Here is a 15,826-nt window from a genome sequence, read left to right on the forward strand (position 1 = left end):
TGGCTAATGTATGATACATTTGAAATATTACCAGAAACTGACAGTTGAATTTCTAAGAAGGCATAGCAACTTGCTTCTCAGCAACGTTGTGAGAATGCTAGTTGTCCCCTGCACAATCTCTGCCTCATTTTTTTACTTTCTGGGCATTTAAAATTATTTTAACCTATACTTAAAAAAATAACATAATAATGGCCAACAAGCAATTGAAAAAATGATTAACAACACAAATTATTATGAAAGTGCAAACCACAATCACAGTGAGATACCATGTCACATCCATCAGGATAGCTACTATGAAAAAAAAAACACGCGTTAGCGAGAAGTAGAAACCTTTGTGTACTGTTGGTGCGAACATAAAATGGTACAGTTGCTATGGAAAACAGTATGGTGGTTCCTCAAAAAATTAAAAATAGAACTACTGTATCATCCAGTAGTTCCCCTTCTGGATATGTATTCAAAAAAATTGAAAGCTGATCTCAAAAGATATCTGTACAGCCATGTTCATAGCAGCACTTTTTGTAACAGCCAAGAAGTAGAAGCATCCCAGGTGTCCACCGACAGATGAATGGATAAACAAAATGTAGTGTGTGTATATATATATACACTGTACAATGGAATTGTTATTCACTCTTAAAAAGGAAGGAAGTTCTAACACATGCTACATTGTGGATGAACCTCAAGGTCATTATGTTAAGTGAAATAAACCAGTCACAAAAAGACAAAATACTGTATGACTCCACTTATATGAGTTATCCAGAGAAGTAAAATTCATAGAAACAGAAAATAGAATGTTGGTTGCCAAGGGCTAGAGGAGGCAGAAATGGGGAGTTGTTTAATGGGTGTAGTTTCAGTTTTGTAACGTGAAAGCGTTCTGGAGATTGGGTGCATAACGTGAATGTATTTAACACTAACTGTACACTTGGAAATGGTTAAGATAGTAAATTTTGTTATGTGTTTTTTTAAACCACAATAAAAAAATCTACGAAAAAAAAAATAACTTATGAAAAAAGTAATAGGTACTCTTCAGTCATTGAGCTCCAATTACACGATAGGCACTGGCACTTCCTGTGTATCATTTAGTCTTTATAATAACCATACAATAGCTGTTCAATCAATGCTTGTTAGATGAAAAGGTGTGCCGTTTAAGGAAAAAGTGAGACAGTATAGAGGACATTAACTGATTTTTATTGGAGGATCCTGACACCCAGTGGCCGTTGCTACCTGTAACACAAAGCCCTTCAGAGCAGGCTATATCAACAGTTACATTTTGTGAAGCTCCTTCTAGATTTCAGTGAGAATTGACAGCAAAGGTTCCAGTTTGGCAAGAAATAGACACATAATCAGAACCAGGCTTAAGGTGATTCACAACAGTAGTGATGGAGTGTTTGGAGACCAGTGATAGAAACACAACAGTGGGAATATCTCCCTTTGAAGAGACAGATTACACTGCAGTCAATTCTTCGATGACATGGCCTTCACCAAACATTCCTGTTTTATTTTCTTGCCTTGTTCACAGTGTTAATGTTTTCTCTATTTTCTTTTCCCTTGCTTAGTCACTTGTGTTTATTTTCTCTTTTTGTAGACTTTCATTTGTATACCTATCTATTTTGCCTTATAATATGTCTGCAGTGACTGGTAGGCTGAGTACTGGCAGCTGAGAGGCTGGACTAAAAGGAAAGAAACAGAGTATAGGAAATCCATTTGGGATGATTCTTCAGATAAGTTAAATTAGCCTCAAAGGAAATTAATGGTTTTACAGGCTGAAGTTGTTAACTGGAAAAAGGTTTCAATCCTATTAAATCAAACCAGGATTGAAGATGAAAGACCTTTGACTCATAAATTATTTGAGAGCTAGGAATTTCAGTATGCTTTTACAGTGTTCATGCTTTTTAGTATATTTCAGAGTAGTGAACAAAACCAGAAGGTTTTTTTGTTTAACATAAAAGGAATCGGGCTCCCAAATTTGGTGCATGCTCTTCCAAGTATTATGGAGCCAGGCTGTTCTTTTCTCTCCAGGCACTTGGCAGACAGAACCGCTGAGCTGGAGCGAGTAAATAGAGTCAACCAATGCTTACAGGAGGACTGGGAAAGGAGTGCTGTGATGAAGAAGCAGCGAGACCTGGAGGACAAGGCTTTTGAACGGTAATGCCTGATTGGAACCCCAAAATTCTCCTGCTTCTTGTGGGATACCAACAGGTTTCAAGTGGAACTCCACTTGATGAGCAGTGGCTGCCTAGAGAACCTTGTGGAGAAAGCAAGTCTGTGTTCCATGGGAAATACTGCCGTGATTGATTAGAAATGTCTGTTACAGACATGGGATTGGAGAATGCTGAGTTGCATGCTAGGTGTTTACTAACCCTGCTCTAATATTTGCCTCTGCTTAGGGTGGCTTTATTTGCTTTTTGTGGAGAGTGAAGATTCTCTTTGGAAATAACTATTTGGAAGTAGGGGGAGTGAGTTTCCAATCTGAACATTTTCAAGGCTTAGAGAATCGTTATTTAAGAGCAGGGTCAGGAGTTGTAAGATTGGCAATTGGAAAAGTAAGATGCCTATTATGGAGCCAACCAAGAGCATCTTTCTGAAATTATTATATGCCTGCCCAATCCTCAGCTTAAATATTCACATCACTACTGCTGTATTACACCTTGAAAAAAAATTAAAATACGAATGTAAGGTATGATTTTACTGCATGTTAAAAATGTGATGAAACAGATCAAGTCTATACAATCAAATTATTAAAACCCAAATATACCAAAATAATAGTTTAAATTGCCAATTATCAATTTTTAATCATGGATAAAATTTGTAGAATGGATCTTGATCTGTAACTCTCCTTCTCCTTTTAGGTTTTCTTGTAAAGCATTTCTCACCTGTCTTTCTAATGAGTAGAACCCATATTTTGTGACAATGAAAGTATGAGTGATGACGTGGAAAATAGGTTCCAAAGGAGAAGTGGAGTCATTTGGCTTAGAGAAAAGGAGAGGAAAGGGCAGTTGGGGATTTCAATTTTCTCAATGATCTGGGAAGGCAGGTAAAAGTCAGTGAGATTAATGCCAGGGAGATTTTAGTTGTGTTTGGGAAGAGTGCTTGGCCAACATGGTGATAAAGGACTGAGGAGACACAGGAAATAATGTTGAGTGGCAGGCTAACAAATCTACTCCTGGTATATAGTGGAGCAGACTTGTCTGAGGACCTAGGCCAAGTGTGGACAGAGACTTGAGCACGCAGCAGTAGTAAGAAGGAATTGGTTGGCACAAAAAGAAAATAAAGCAAAAGTAAAACCAAAGTCCATATGTATGCAGTTAGCACATGATACTCTGTTCCATTACCAAGCCAGGTAGGTCTTCCCTTGCTCACTTCCAAGGTAGTTTATTCTTTTTTCTTTTAAGACTGCCCTTGATAATCCTTTTTTTTTTTTTGAGATGGAGTCTCGCTCTGTCACCCAGGCTGGAGTGCAGTGGCACGATCTCGGCTCACTGCAAGCTCCATCTCCCGGGTTCATGCCATTCTCCTGCCTCAGCATCCCGAGTAGCTGGGGCTACAGGCGCCTGCCACCAGGCCTGGCGAATTTTTTGTGTTTTTTAGTAGAGAGAGGGTTTCACCGTGTTAGCCAGGATGGTCTTGATCTCCTGACCTTGTTGTAATCCGCCCGCCTCGGCCTCCCAAAGTTCTGGGATTACAGGCGTAAGCCACCGCGCCCGGCCGATTATCCTTCTTAAACAGAATTCTGGCTGGATGCCATGGCTCATGCCTGTAATCCCAGAACTTTGGGAGGCTGAGGCAGATGGATTGCTAGAGTTCAGAAGTTTGAGACCAGCCTGAGCAAACATGGTGAAACCCCATCTCTACCAAAAATACAAAAATTAGCTGGGTGTGGTGGTGCACAGCTGTCATTCCAGCTACTCAGGAGGCTGAGGTGGGAGGATCGCAGGAGCCCAGGAAGTCGAGGCTGCAGTGAGCTGTGATCGTGCACTCCAGACTGGTGACAGAGGGAGACCTAGTCTCAAAAAAAAAAAAATCCACCTATGGAGAAATTTTGATGGGGTAGAGGAGCACATGAGGGACTGTTTTGCGTAACGAAGAAAAACTATCAAAGGGGAAAATCACTTACTACTGCCTCTTTATCTCTGCTTTTAGTTGCTTTTGTCTTCCTCTTTGTCTCCACTCCCTCTCCTGCCCTTAATTCTCCAGAGGCTTCTGGCCTCCTGGGATAGTTCACTGTAAGTCCTCTCAATTCTCTGCTGTTGTTAGCCGATAACCAGCAACTTAATGGTTGATCTGCCTCTCAAACACTGTCTCCCAGGAGCTCAACAGGTAGAGGTGTAATCCACGTGGGAAAGCAGTCAACAGAGAGGCTTTGGAGCCACTGTCTGCTGGCTGTGTGACCTTCGGCAAGTTCTCTATGGGCTTGGGCGGTTGAGGCTGGGGAGGGGTAGGGTCAGACTGTTGTGAAGGCACAAGTCGTGGCTTTTTATTCAGTAGAGAACGACAAGCCAGCAGAAGTCTGGAAGTAGGGGATGCCAGGATGGGGTGAACTGCAGCATGCAGGCAGAGAACGCAAGGTGTTACTTTTCTTTTGTGTACCTCCTGCCATACCAGCTTCCAAGTTGGGCCTCCAGGAGCTCCAGGAACCTGCTGATCTGCATTTGCTCTCCTCTCCTCAGGGCTTCAGACAAGCTGTTTCTCCTAGACCAGTGTGAGAAGTATCGGCGCTGCAAGCAATGCCAGAGGCGCACCTCCAACGTGGGCGAGAGCAACCTGTGGCCCCTGAACAAGTTCCTGCCTGGCTCCCGGTTGCTTGTGTAAAACTCAAAGTTTGGCTCTGCGTTTCCTGGGGAAAGTTTTTATCTTTTACATGTTTGGGGGTGATTGTGAAACTGCGTATTTTTACCTCAGAGAAAAAAATCATTGTTTAGGTTTGGTGCTTTCATTAGATTGCTTGTTAAGCCCTAATTGAATTCACTCCTGCTTTCCTCCCACCCCCACTTATTTCCTATACTAGTCTCTGATGGCAGTGAAGGTGTCTGAATCGTCCTGAGGGCTAGAACCTGCTGCACAGGGGCTGGGAATGGGACCCAGCTTCATTATGGCTGCTGGGGTGCTGCTGACCCAGCCCTGCTGCTGCTCCATGACTTTGTGTACAAAACTTTTTTCATCTGTAATGAAGAGTGGCAATAATAAATATTTTCTAAGCGCCTGACTGTGCACGACAATTCATAATGGTACATTTTACCCCTCCCTCTTCCCCCAGTCCTAGACTTTTCCAGAGGGGTATATGTGTGAACATCACAGAGATGCGTTAGACTATTTACCCTCAGGAGGCCAGAACAATGCTCCCTGAGTTTTCTCATTGATGACATACCTGGGACTTTAGTGGGACCTCCCAAGATATCATTCCCTTGTCCAGCTATTTCTACACCCTTGGAGTAACTGTGCACTGTGAGGTGAGTCTCCCACTACTTTACTTGCATTCATTCTTAAGCTGTAGGTGCTGTTCAAGAGGACTTATCTCCCTGTCAGAGGACTGACTTTCAGTTAAGGTATGGTTGTTCTCAACTAAAAACTTTCTTCATTTATCTTCATACTTTTGTAATGCCCAACCTTGTTTTTACTAACCCTGTTTTTAGACTTTCCCTTTTCCTTTAATCACCTAGCCTTGTTTCCACCTGAATTGACTCTCCCTTAGCTAAGAGAGCCAGACAGACTCCATCTTGGCTCTTTCACTGGCAGCCCCTTCCTCAAGGACTTAACTTGTGCAAGCTGACTCTCAGCACATCCAAGAATGCAATTAACTGATAAGATACTGTGGCGAGCAATATCCGCAATTCCTAGGAATTCGTCTGATTGATAACGCCCAAAGCCCCGAGTCTATCACCTTGTAACAGTCTTAAAGCCCCTGAACCTGGAACTGTTTACTTTCCTGTAACCATTTATCTTTTTAACTTTTTGCCTACTTTATTTCTGTAAAATTGTTTTAACTAGACCCCCCTCCCCTTTCTAAACCAAAGTATAAAAGAAAATCTAGCCCCTTCTTCGGGGCTGAGAGAACTTTGAGCGTTAGCTGTCTCTTGGCCACTGGCTAAATAAACGGACTCTTAATTCGTCTCAAAGTGTGGCGTTTTCTCTAACTCGCTCAGGTGCAACACTTTCTTCTCCTCTCCCTGCCCTGTCTGACCAATTGAAGTAAAATAAAGTGAAGTCTAGATTTCTGAAATACAAAAGCTAAGAAGGACGTCTTTTAGACTATTTGCTTTCTGCACGCCACATCTCTCCCTTGGGAAATAAGGGAAAGTTTTTGTGGGAAGATGCTTGTGAACATTTAAACTTTCATTTTGCCCTACAAATACAAAATAGGAATGTGTTGAGCCCTGAATAATTATGGAGAAAATATTCACTCAAGCTGATATTGGGCAAATTTTGTTGCTAATGTTATCTTTTTCTGTGAAAACAAGCATACCTGCTGATGATCACAATTTTTTGGAACCTCTTCCCTAATCTTTCTCCATTTCTGCCTTTCATTTCCTCAAAAAATCATTCTATGGAGGGCCAATTGTCATTAACCAATATTTAAAACAATAGGCTTTCCCTAAGACTGCCTGACCTGCCTGAATCTACATCTGCTGCACCCTTGAAGTAACTTGTTTCTAATATATAATAAATTACTACAACAGTGTTGTACTAATATTTTTTAAAAATATAGAATGCTGGCCGGGTGCGGTGGCACATGCCTGTAATCCCAGCACTTTGGGAGGCCGAGGCGGGTGGATCAAATCTTTTGACTAGGTCAAAAGATTGAGACCATCCTGGCCAACATGGTGAAACCCCGTCTCTACTAAAAATACAAAAATTAGCTGGGTGTGGTGGCACGCGCCTGTAGTCCCAGCTACTCAGGAGGCTGAGGCAGGAGAATTGCTTGAACCCGAGAGGTGGAGGTTGCAGTGAACCGAGATCGTGCCACTGCACTGCAGCCTGGTGACAGAGTGAGACTCTGTCTCAAAAAAAGAAAAAAAAGAATTCCTTGTTAAAGAAAAAGAAGTTAATTTTGGTATGTTCAGGTGAGCAGATTTAACTTCATAGGACTTTTCACTGGAGGAATTGAACTTATAATTTACTGTCTTAGGTAGCAGTCAGTACTACAGTCAGACCCTTTAAAAACTATTTTTAAAAATTATATATTGACAAATTATTTGTAATATTTATGTTGTATATATTTATGGGGTATAAAGTGATATTGTGATTTTTGAATACAATGTGGAATAATTAAATCAAGTAAATTAAAATGTCCATCACCTTAAATATTTAACTTTTTGTGATAAGAATATTTAAAATTTATTCTTTTAGCGATATTGACATATACAGTGCTCATTATATTCACCACAGTGTGCAACAGATCTCAAAAATATATCACAGTTGGCTGGGTGTGGTGGCTGATGCCTGTAATCCCAGCACTTTTGGAGGCTGAGGCAGGCAGATCACCTGAGGTCAGGAGTTCGAGACGAGCCTAGCCAACATGGTGAAACTCTGTCTCTACTAAAAATGCAAAAAATTAGCTGGGCGTTGTGGCACGCACCTGTAGTCCCAGCTACTCAAGAAGCTGAGGCAGGAAAATTGCTTGAATCCAAGAGGTTTCAGCTCACTCAGAGGTTGCAGTGAACTGAGATCATGTCACCACACTCCAACCTGAGTGACAGAGCCAGACTCTGTCTCAAAAAAAAAAAAAAAAATCCAAACTTATTTTTCCTATCTGAGGCTTTGTACACTTCAACTATCATCTCCCCATTCCTCCCATCCCCTGCCCTCTGGGAACTATCATTCTACTCTCTGCTTATATGAGTTGTAGATTCCACATATGAGAACATGTGGTATTTGTTTGTGTTTGGTGTATTTCAGTTAGCATAATGTTCTTCAATGCTATCCACATATCCTTTTTATGTCTATAAGATTAACTATTTTTTAGCTTCCACATATGAGTGAGAACATTCAGTGTTTAACTTTCTGTTCTTGGCTTATTTCTCTAAGTTCCAGTTCCATCCATGTTGCCATAAATTACAGCATTTCATTATTTTTCATGGCTGAATATTATTCCATTGTGTATATATACATTTTTTTTATTCATTCATCTATTGTTGGACACTTGGTTGATTCCATATCTTGGCTATTGTGAATAGTGCTGCAATGAACATCTCTTTTGGCATATTCATATTTGACTTCAAATCTTTGGGACAAATAACCAGAAGTGAGATTGCTGGGTCATATGGTAACTGTATTTTTAGTTTTTTGAGGAATCTTCATACAGTGTTTCATAATGGCTGTACTAATTTACATTTCCCACCAACAGTGTACAAGGGTTCCCTTTTTCCCATATCTTAGCCAGCACTTGTTATCTTTTGTCTTTTTGATAATAGCCTTTCTAATAGATGTGAAGTGGTAGCTATTTGTAGTTTTAATTTTCATCTCTCCAATGACTAGTGATGTTGGGCATTTTTTCGTGTATTTGTTAGCCATTCACATGTCTTCTTTTGAGAAATGTTTATTCAGGTTCCTTGCCCATGTCTCTTTTTTTTTTTAATAGAGTTGAGTTCCTTACATATTTTGGATATTAATCCCTCATCATATGTATGGGTTGCAAATATTTTTCTCCCAATTTGTAGGTTTTCTCTTCACTCTACTAATTGCTCTCTTTGTTGTGTAACAATTTTTTGTTTTGATGTAATCCCATTTGTCCACTTTTGCACATGTTGCCTGCATTTTTGGGTCAAATCTAAAAAATCATTGCCCAGACCAATGTCATGTAGTTTTCCCTGTGTTTTCTTCTAGTAGTTTTACAGTTTCAGCTTTTATGTTTATGTCTTTAATTCATTTTGAGTTGATTTTTGTATATGGTGTGAGATAAGGGTCCAATTTCATTCTCTTGTCTATGGATATCCAGTTTTCCCAGCACCATTTATAGAATAGCCTGTCCTTTTCCCATTGTATATTCTTGGCACTTTTGGTGAATATTAATTGGCTGTAGATACATGGTTTCATTTCTGGGTTCTTTATTCTGTCCATTGGTTCAAATATCTATTTTAATGCCAGTATCATGCTGTTTTAATTACTATCAGTTTGTAGTATAGTTTGAAATTAGGTAGTGTGATACCTCAAGCTTTGTTCTTTTTGCTCATGATTGCCTTGGCTGTTTGTTTTGTAGTTCCATATGAATTTTAGGATTGTTTTTTCTATATCTATGAAAAATAACATTGGAATTTTGATAGATATTGAACTGAATCTGCACATCATTCATGTGGTATGGACATTTTAACAATATTAATTCTTCCAGTCCATGAACATGGGCTATATTTCAATTTATTTGTCTTCTTCAGTTTCTTTTATTAATGTTTTATAGTTTTCTTTGTATAAATCTTTCACTTCATTGGTTAAATATATTCCTCAGTATTTTATTTCTAATAGCTACTGTAAATGATATGTTCTCTTGATTTCTTGTTTGGAAAGTTCATTGTTAATGTAAAGAAATGTTACTGACTTTTGTGTGTTGATTTTGTATCCTGCAACTTTCCTGAATTTGTTGATCAATTCTAATGGCTTTTTGTTAAAATCTTTAGGGTTTTTCTCTTTTTGTAGAGATGGGGTCTCACTATGTTGACCAGGCTGGTTTCAAACTCCTGGCCTTAAGTGATCCTCCTGCCTTGGCTTCCCAAAGGGTTGGAATTACAGGCTTGAGCCACCACACTTGGCCTTAGATTTTCTGTATGCAAAATTATGTTGTCAGCAAATAACAGTAGTTTTATTTCTTCATTTCCTACTTGGATGTCTTTTCTTTCTTTCTTCTGCTTCATTGCTCTAAGGACTTTCAATATTACATTGAACAGAAGTGGCAAGAGTGCACGTCCTTGACATCCTTGGTCCAGATCTTAGAAGAAAGAGTTCCAAGTTTTTACTGTTGAGTATTAAGGTTAGCTGTAGGCTTATTTTATATGGCCTTTATTATGCTGAAGTATATTCATTCTGTAATTAATTTGTTGAGTGTTTTTGTCATGAAAGGATGTTGAGTTTTGTCAAATGCTTTTTCTGCATTTAATGAGATGGTCATATGCTTTTTGTCCTTCATTCTGTTCATGTGATATATCACATGTATTGATTTGAGAATATTGAACCATTCTTGCAACCCAGGGATAAATCCCACTTGATCATGGTGAATAATCCTATTAATGTGTTGTTGGATTTGGTTTGCTAGTATTTTGTTGAGGATTTTTGCATCTATGCTCATCTAGGATATTGGTTTGTAGTTTTCATTTCTTGTGATGTGCTTGTGTGGCTTTGGTATTAGGGTAATACTGGTCCTAAAAAGAGTTTGAAAGTATTCTCTCCCATTCATTTTTTTGTTTGTTTTTTTCTGAGACAGTTTGTAGAGAATTGGCATTAGTTCTTCTTTAAATGTTTGGTAGAATTCAGCAGTGAAGCCATCTGTTCCTGGGCTTTGGTGAGATACTTTTTATTACTGATTCAATTTCCTCACTCATTATTGGTTTGCTTAGATTTTCTGTTTCTTCATGATTCAGTCTTGGCAGGTTGTATGTGTGTAGGAATATATCCATTTCTTCTAGGTAATTCAAGTTTTTGGCATATAATTGTTCATAATAGTCTCTCATGATCCATTATACTTCTGTGTTGTCAACTGTAACGATCTCTTTATTTCTGATTTTACTTGAGTCTTTTCTCTTTTTCTTTTCTTGGTTAGTCTAGCTAAAGGCTGTTTGATTTTATCTTTTCAAAAAATGAACTTTTAGTTTCTTTTGTATTGTTTCTTTAATCTCCAGAGCAGAAATAAAATAGAGATTAGATTATTTCTGGTCTGATCTTTATTATCTCTTTCCTTCCACTAACTTGGGCTTAGGGTTTTAAAGACATTTCCTTGAGGTGTAACTTTTAGTTATTTGTAATTTTCTTTCTTGGTGCAGGCATTTATTGCTATAAACTTTCCTCTTAGAACTGCTTTTCCTGCATTCCATAAAGTTTGATATGTTTTGTTTTCCTTTTTTTTTTTTTGTCTCAAGATACTTTTAGATTTCCCTTTTAATTTCTTCACTGGCACACTGATTGTTCATGAGCATGTTTAATTTCCATGTATTTGTGAATCTTCCAAAATGCCTCCTGTTAATGATTTCTAGTTTCATACCATTGTGAAACCTCTGGTATAACAAGGTAAAAACTAGGAAACCCCTGTATAACAAGGTAAAAACCTAATATCATTGTGCATTGGTTGTTAGAAGAACAAGGTAGATTCCTTCTGGTAAGTTTACCATGGCACAGAGAGGGAAAGCTTTTTGAGGAGATGAAGCCCAAGCTGAGTTTTAAGGATAAACAGGAAAAAGCCAGGTGAAGAGAAGAAGGGGTCATGACAACAGATGTCAAGGCTGTGTGCTCTAGTCTATCAAGACTGAGATGGAGGCATGGTTATATGAATTATATAGATATGAGGTCTAATATGTTTTCTATCATTCAACCATTTTAAGAATCAAACTTAATTATAGTCCTTCACTAAACAGCTGATTTCTGAGCAAGTCTTCATAATTTGGATCTTCTTCAATGATCCTCATTGTTAACTATTATTCTTGTATTAGTCTAACTCTGTAATCAGCCCCAACTTGCTATCATCAAGTTCTGTCTTTTCCAGAAATACAGCAAAGCCAGACCAGATTAATGCATCAAAGGATTCCCTATTTCAGTGGTTTTCAATGTTTTGGACAGTCATGGACTCTTCTAAGAATCTGATGAAAAATATATACCCTTCTCCTAAAAACAGGTATATATTCCTATACAACATTTTGCATGCAGTTAGAAGTTTCCTAGACCCCTTGACCACAGGCCAAGAATCCCTGTTGTAGATAGCTTTCCTTCACCATTTTTACAAGCTTAGGCTATCAAACGTAAAGGATTTAATTTGCTTTTGAAAATTCCCTTTCACTTTTCTTTTTTGTTTTTTTCCCCTAAAATTCTGTTACTTTGCCTTCATTTTTACATAGTTTTTCTGAGTACACAATTCTATACTGACATTTTGTCTCAGTCCTCTGAAGATATTCTTATTCTCAGGTTTCTTCTCTAACAGCTGTTAGAATTTTCTAAAATGTCTAGACTTTGCTTCCTGGCCTTCACATGGCCCCTTGCAATAAAGCCCTATTTCTTCTTTCCTTCAAAGGGCTGAGAGAAAATGTCAGTGAAGAATTGTGTACCCAGCAAAACTTTCAACAATGAAGGGAAAATAAAAGAATTTTAGAAAAAAGCCAAAAAAGAAACCTGAAGGAAAAAACAAAATACAGTTTACTAATATTAAGGGAAATGGATTCAACAGTGAAACATTTTCTAGCATATATCAAACATTTATCAAAGTTGATCAGATACTCAAAGGAATCTCCAAAAAAATGCTTCTGGATAAAAGAAAGTAACCTCAGAAAGAATGGAGCTGCAAGAAGGAATAGTGAGCAAAGAAACTGATAACACGAATAAATGTAAACAAACATTGATTTGTACAAACAATAATGTCCAATTTGTGGCGTTAAAAGATTAAGATGCTTGACAACATTAATAGTTAAAGCATACTTAATTCCTTCAAGAGGCAGGAAAAGATTCTGAACCATGTTTGACTTAAGTTATTTAAGCACTAAAAGAACAGAAAAAGGGTATATAATAGACCATATGTATTAGAGAGGCAGACTCCAGAGCCAAAATTGCGGGATTCAATTATTAGCCTTTGCAAAATTACCTATTGGGTACTATGCTCACTATCTGGGTGACAGATTTATCATTCATACTCTGGGTCACGCAATATACCCATGTGACAAATGTACACGTGGACCCCCTGAATCTATAATAAAAGTTAAAATTAGCTTTTTAAAAAAGTCTCATCCCTGCCATCTACTAGCTGTGTGACCTTAGGCAAATTACCCTTCTGTGCCTAGGTTTTTAAAGTCAGGACAGTAGAAATGACACTAGTAGCTAATTCATAGGGGTTTTGTATTACATATATATAAAGCTTCGAACAGTGCTTACCCTAAAATAAGTGCTAAGGAAGTATTAGCCCCAATGAAAACTTACAAAAGAGTAGAGGGAAAATCTTAATCCCAAAGAGGTCAAGAAAAGGTAAAAAATATAGAAATATGGGTCAAATAGCATAAAATAAGAGGGCAAAAATGCATACGTGCACTTTTTGAGCTAAAAAAGTTTGTCAGATTGGATTGATGCGGAAAAAAAGCGCCAAATATTATGTTGTTCCCAAGAGACATACTTAAACATGAAGCAGGTAGAAAAAGATACACTAGTCAGAGTCAATGGCTGGGAAACCTTCCGCTACCTTACCTGTCTTCCTCCAGTTTCTCTCCAGCCTCTTCCAGGCTTCCTATCCCACCACCCCCGCCTCGCTCCTCAGCCCCTCTCCTCTCTAGTGGGAGACAAGGAAACTCAGCATTCATCCAGGGCTTCTTGGATTCAGCAAGGCGCTCATGTCCGCGGCGCCGTGATGACGTCCTCATTGGTCTGCCCAACCAGGATTGGTGAAGGGGTTCGTGCGTCGCGCGCCATTTATGAAAGAGAGGACTTGTGACGGACTTGTGGCGCAATGGCACTTCCGCGTGCGCGTATTGGCTCAGTGGAGGCGCCCCGCTGGTCCTCCTAGAGTTTGGTGCCCTGCTGCCGCTGCCCCGCCGCCGCCGCCGCCGCCACCGCCGCCGCCCTGCCGCCGCCGCCCCACGGACGCTGCCCCGCCAGGACTGCGCTGCTCCCGGCAATGCTGCGGTCGCTGGGGGCCCAGCTGTATGGTTAGGCCACCATCTTCCATGAGTAAACATATTCCATTCTGTGGTGTTCTTGATAATGCATTTATGGAGTTTCTGAAGGGCCCTGAAGATTACTGCTAGGTTCAGCACGAACTTTATGAGGACAAATGAATGGTGGAAAGTCGTTACTGACCCACCAAGAAGTCCCCGCAGAGCGGGTCACCTGGACACAGAAGTGTAGAACTGAGATCATCAGAGCATTTTACAAGAGTTCTGACCTAGATGGGGTAACCCTTGGTGCACTTCCTTTCCATTGGCTCAGAATTACTGAATTGAAGAACCACGGCTTTTTGTTGGAAGGTACATTTCATTGCCTGTCACTACCAACTTCATATTCAAAGCTCTGTGAATTTCAAGTGGAGTATATTGGCATAGACTTCAGTTTCTTGACATCATTTCTGTATTCAAAAATTTTTAATTTTTTTATAACCATATCAGTGTTTTTTTTTTTTTTTTTTTAAACTAAATTAACATGGCTCCAATGAATCACCCAGCTCCAGTGGAAGTCACATACGGGAACATGAGATTTCTTATTATACACAACCCAACCAATTCAACCTTAAACAGATTTATAGAAGAACTTAAGAAATATGGGGTTACCACAATAGTAAGAGTATGTGAAGCAACTTATGACCCTGCTCTTGTGGAGAAAGAAGGCATCCAGTTTCTGGATTGGCCTTTTGATGATGCTTCATCACCATCCAACCAGATTGTTGATGATTGGTTTAGTCTTGTAGACGTTAAGTTTTGTGAAGAACCTGGTTGTTGTATTGCCATTCACTGTGTTGCAGGTCTTGGGAGGACTCCAGTGCTTGTTGCCATAGCATTAATTGAAAGTGGAATGAAAAATGAAGATGCAGTACAGTTTATTAGAGAAAAATGGCGCGGTGCTTTTAACAGCAAGCAACTTTCGTATTTGGAGAAATATCATTCTCAAATGCGGCTTCGCTTTGTGTCTGGAATTGGTGGGTTCTTGGTCTCACTGACTTCAAGAATGAAGCCACAGACCCTCGCAGTGACTGTTACAGTTCTTAAAGGCGGCGTGTGCGGAGTTTGTTCCTTCTGATGTTCGGATGTGTTTGGAGTTTCTTCCTTCTGGTGGGTTCGTGGTCTCGCTGGCTCAGGAGTGAAGCTGCAGACCTTCGCGGTGAGTGTTACAGCTCTTAAGGTGGCGCGTCTGGAGTTGTTTGTTCCTCCCGGTGGGTTCGTGGTCTTGCTGGCTTCAGGAGTGAAGCTGCAGACCTTCGCGGTGAGTGTTACAGCTCATAAAGGCAGTGTGGACCCAAAGAGTGAGCGGCAGCAAGATTTATTGCAAAGAGCGAAAGAACAAAGCTTCCACAGGGTGGAAGGGGACCCGAGCGGGTTGCCACTGCTGGCTCGGGCAGCCTGCTTGTAGTCTCTTATCTGGCCCCTCCCACACCTTACTGATTGGTCCATTTTACAGAGAGCTGATTGGTCCGTTTTGACAGGGCGCTGATTGATGCATTTACAATCCCTGAGCTAGACACAAAAGTTCTCCATGTCCCCACTAGATTAGCTAGATATAGAGTGTCGATTGGTGCATTCACAAACCCTGAGCTAGACACAGGGTGCTGATTGGTGTGTTTACAAACCTTGAGCTAGATACAGAGTGCTGAATGGTGTATTTACAATCCCTTAGCTAGACATAAAGGTTCTCCAAGTCCCCACCAGAGTCAGGAGCCCAGCTGGCTTCACCCAGTGGATCCCGCACCGGGGCTGCAGGTTGAGCTGCCTGTCAGTCCCGCACTGCGTGCCAGCACTCCTCAGCCCTTGGGTGGTCGATGGGACTGGGCCCCGTGGAGCAGGGGGCGGTGCTCCTTGGGGAGGCTCGGGCTGCACAGGAGCCCACGGAAGCGGGGAGGCTCAGGCATGGCGGGCTGTAGGTCCCGAGCCCTGCCCCGCGGGAGGCAGCTAATGCCCGGCGAGAAATCGAGTGCAGCGCTGGTAGGCTGGCATTGCTGGGGGACCCAGTACAC

At 40.3% G+C, this 15,826-nt stretch overlaps 2 protein-coding genes across 8 annotated transcripts in view; both read left to right on the plus strand.

Annotated features, from left to right (window-relative positions):
* CCDC81 (coiled-coil domain containing 81) overlaps positions 1 to 6,829 on the plus strand; it is a 50,936-nt gene extending 44,107 nt beyond the window's left edge. For all 6 annotated transcript variants that reach the window (XM_054526164.2, XM_002822324.5, XM_054526167.2 and 3 more), the window contains 2 exons: positions 2,017 to 2,142; positions 4,665 to 6,829. In XM_054526164.2, coding sequence (XP_054382139.1) covers positions 2,017 to 2,142; positions 4,665 to 4,806 — 268 coding nt within the window. In that variant the 3' untranslated portion in view covers positions 4,807 to 6,829. The remainder of the gene's footprint in view (positions 1 to 2,016; positions 2,143 to 4,664) is intronic.
* A 558-nt stretch (positions 6,830 to 7,387) lies between these two features.
* Positions 7,388 to 15,826, plus strand: part of LOC100444151 (protein tyrosine phosphatase type IVA 1-like) — a 145,683-nt gene continuing 137,244 nt past the window's right edge. For both annotated transcript variants that reach the window (XM_054526172.2, XM_063728233.1), the window contains exon 1: positions 7,388 to 14,976. In XM_054526172.2, coding sequence (XP_054382147.1) covers positions 14,302 to 14,895 — 594 coding nt within the window. In that variant the 5' untranslated portion in view covers positions 7,388 to 14,301 and the 3' untranslated portion in view covers positions 14,896 to 14,976. The remainder of the gene's footprint in view (positions 14,977 to 15,826) is intronic.

This window comes from Pongo abelii, chromosome 9 (genome assembly GCF_028885655.2).
Source record: "Pongo abelii isolate AG06213 chromosome 9, NHGRI_mPonAbe1-v2.0_pri, whole genome shotgun sequence".
Lineage (NCBI taxonomy): Eukaryota > Metazoa > Chordata > Mammalia > Primates > Hominidae > Pongo > Pongo abelii.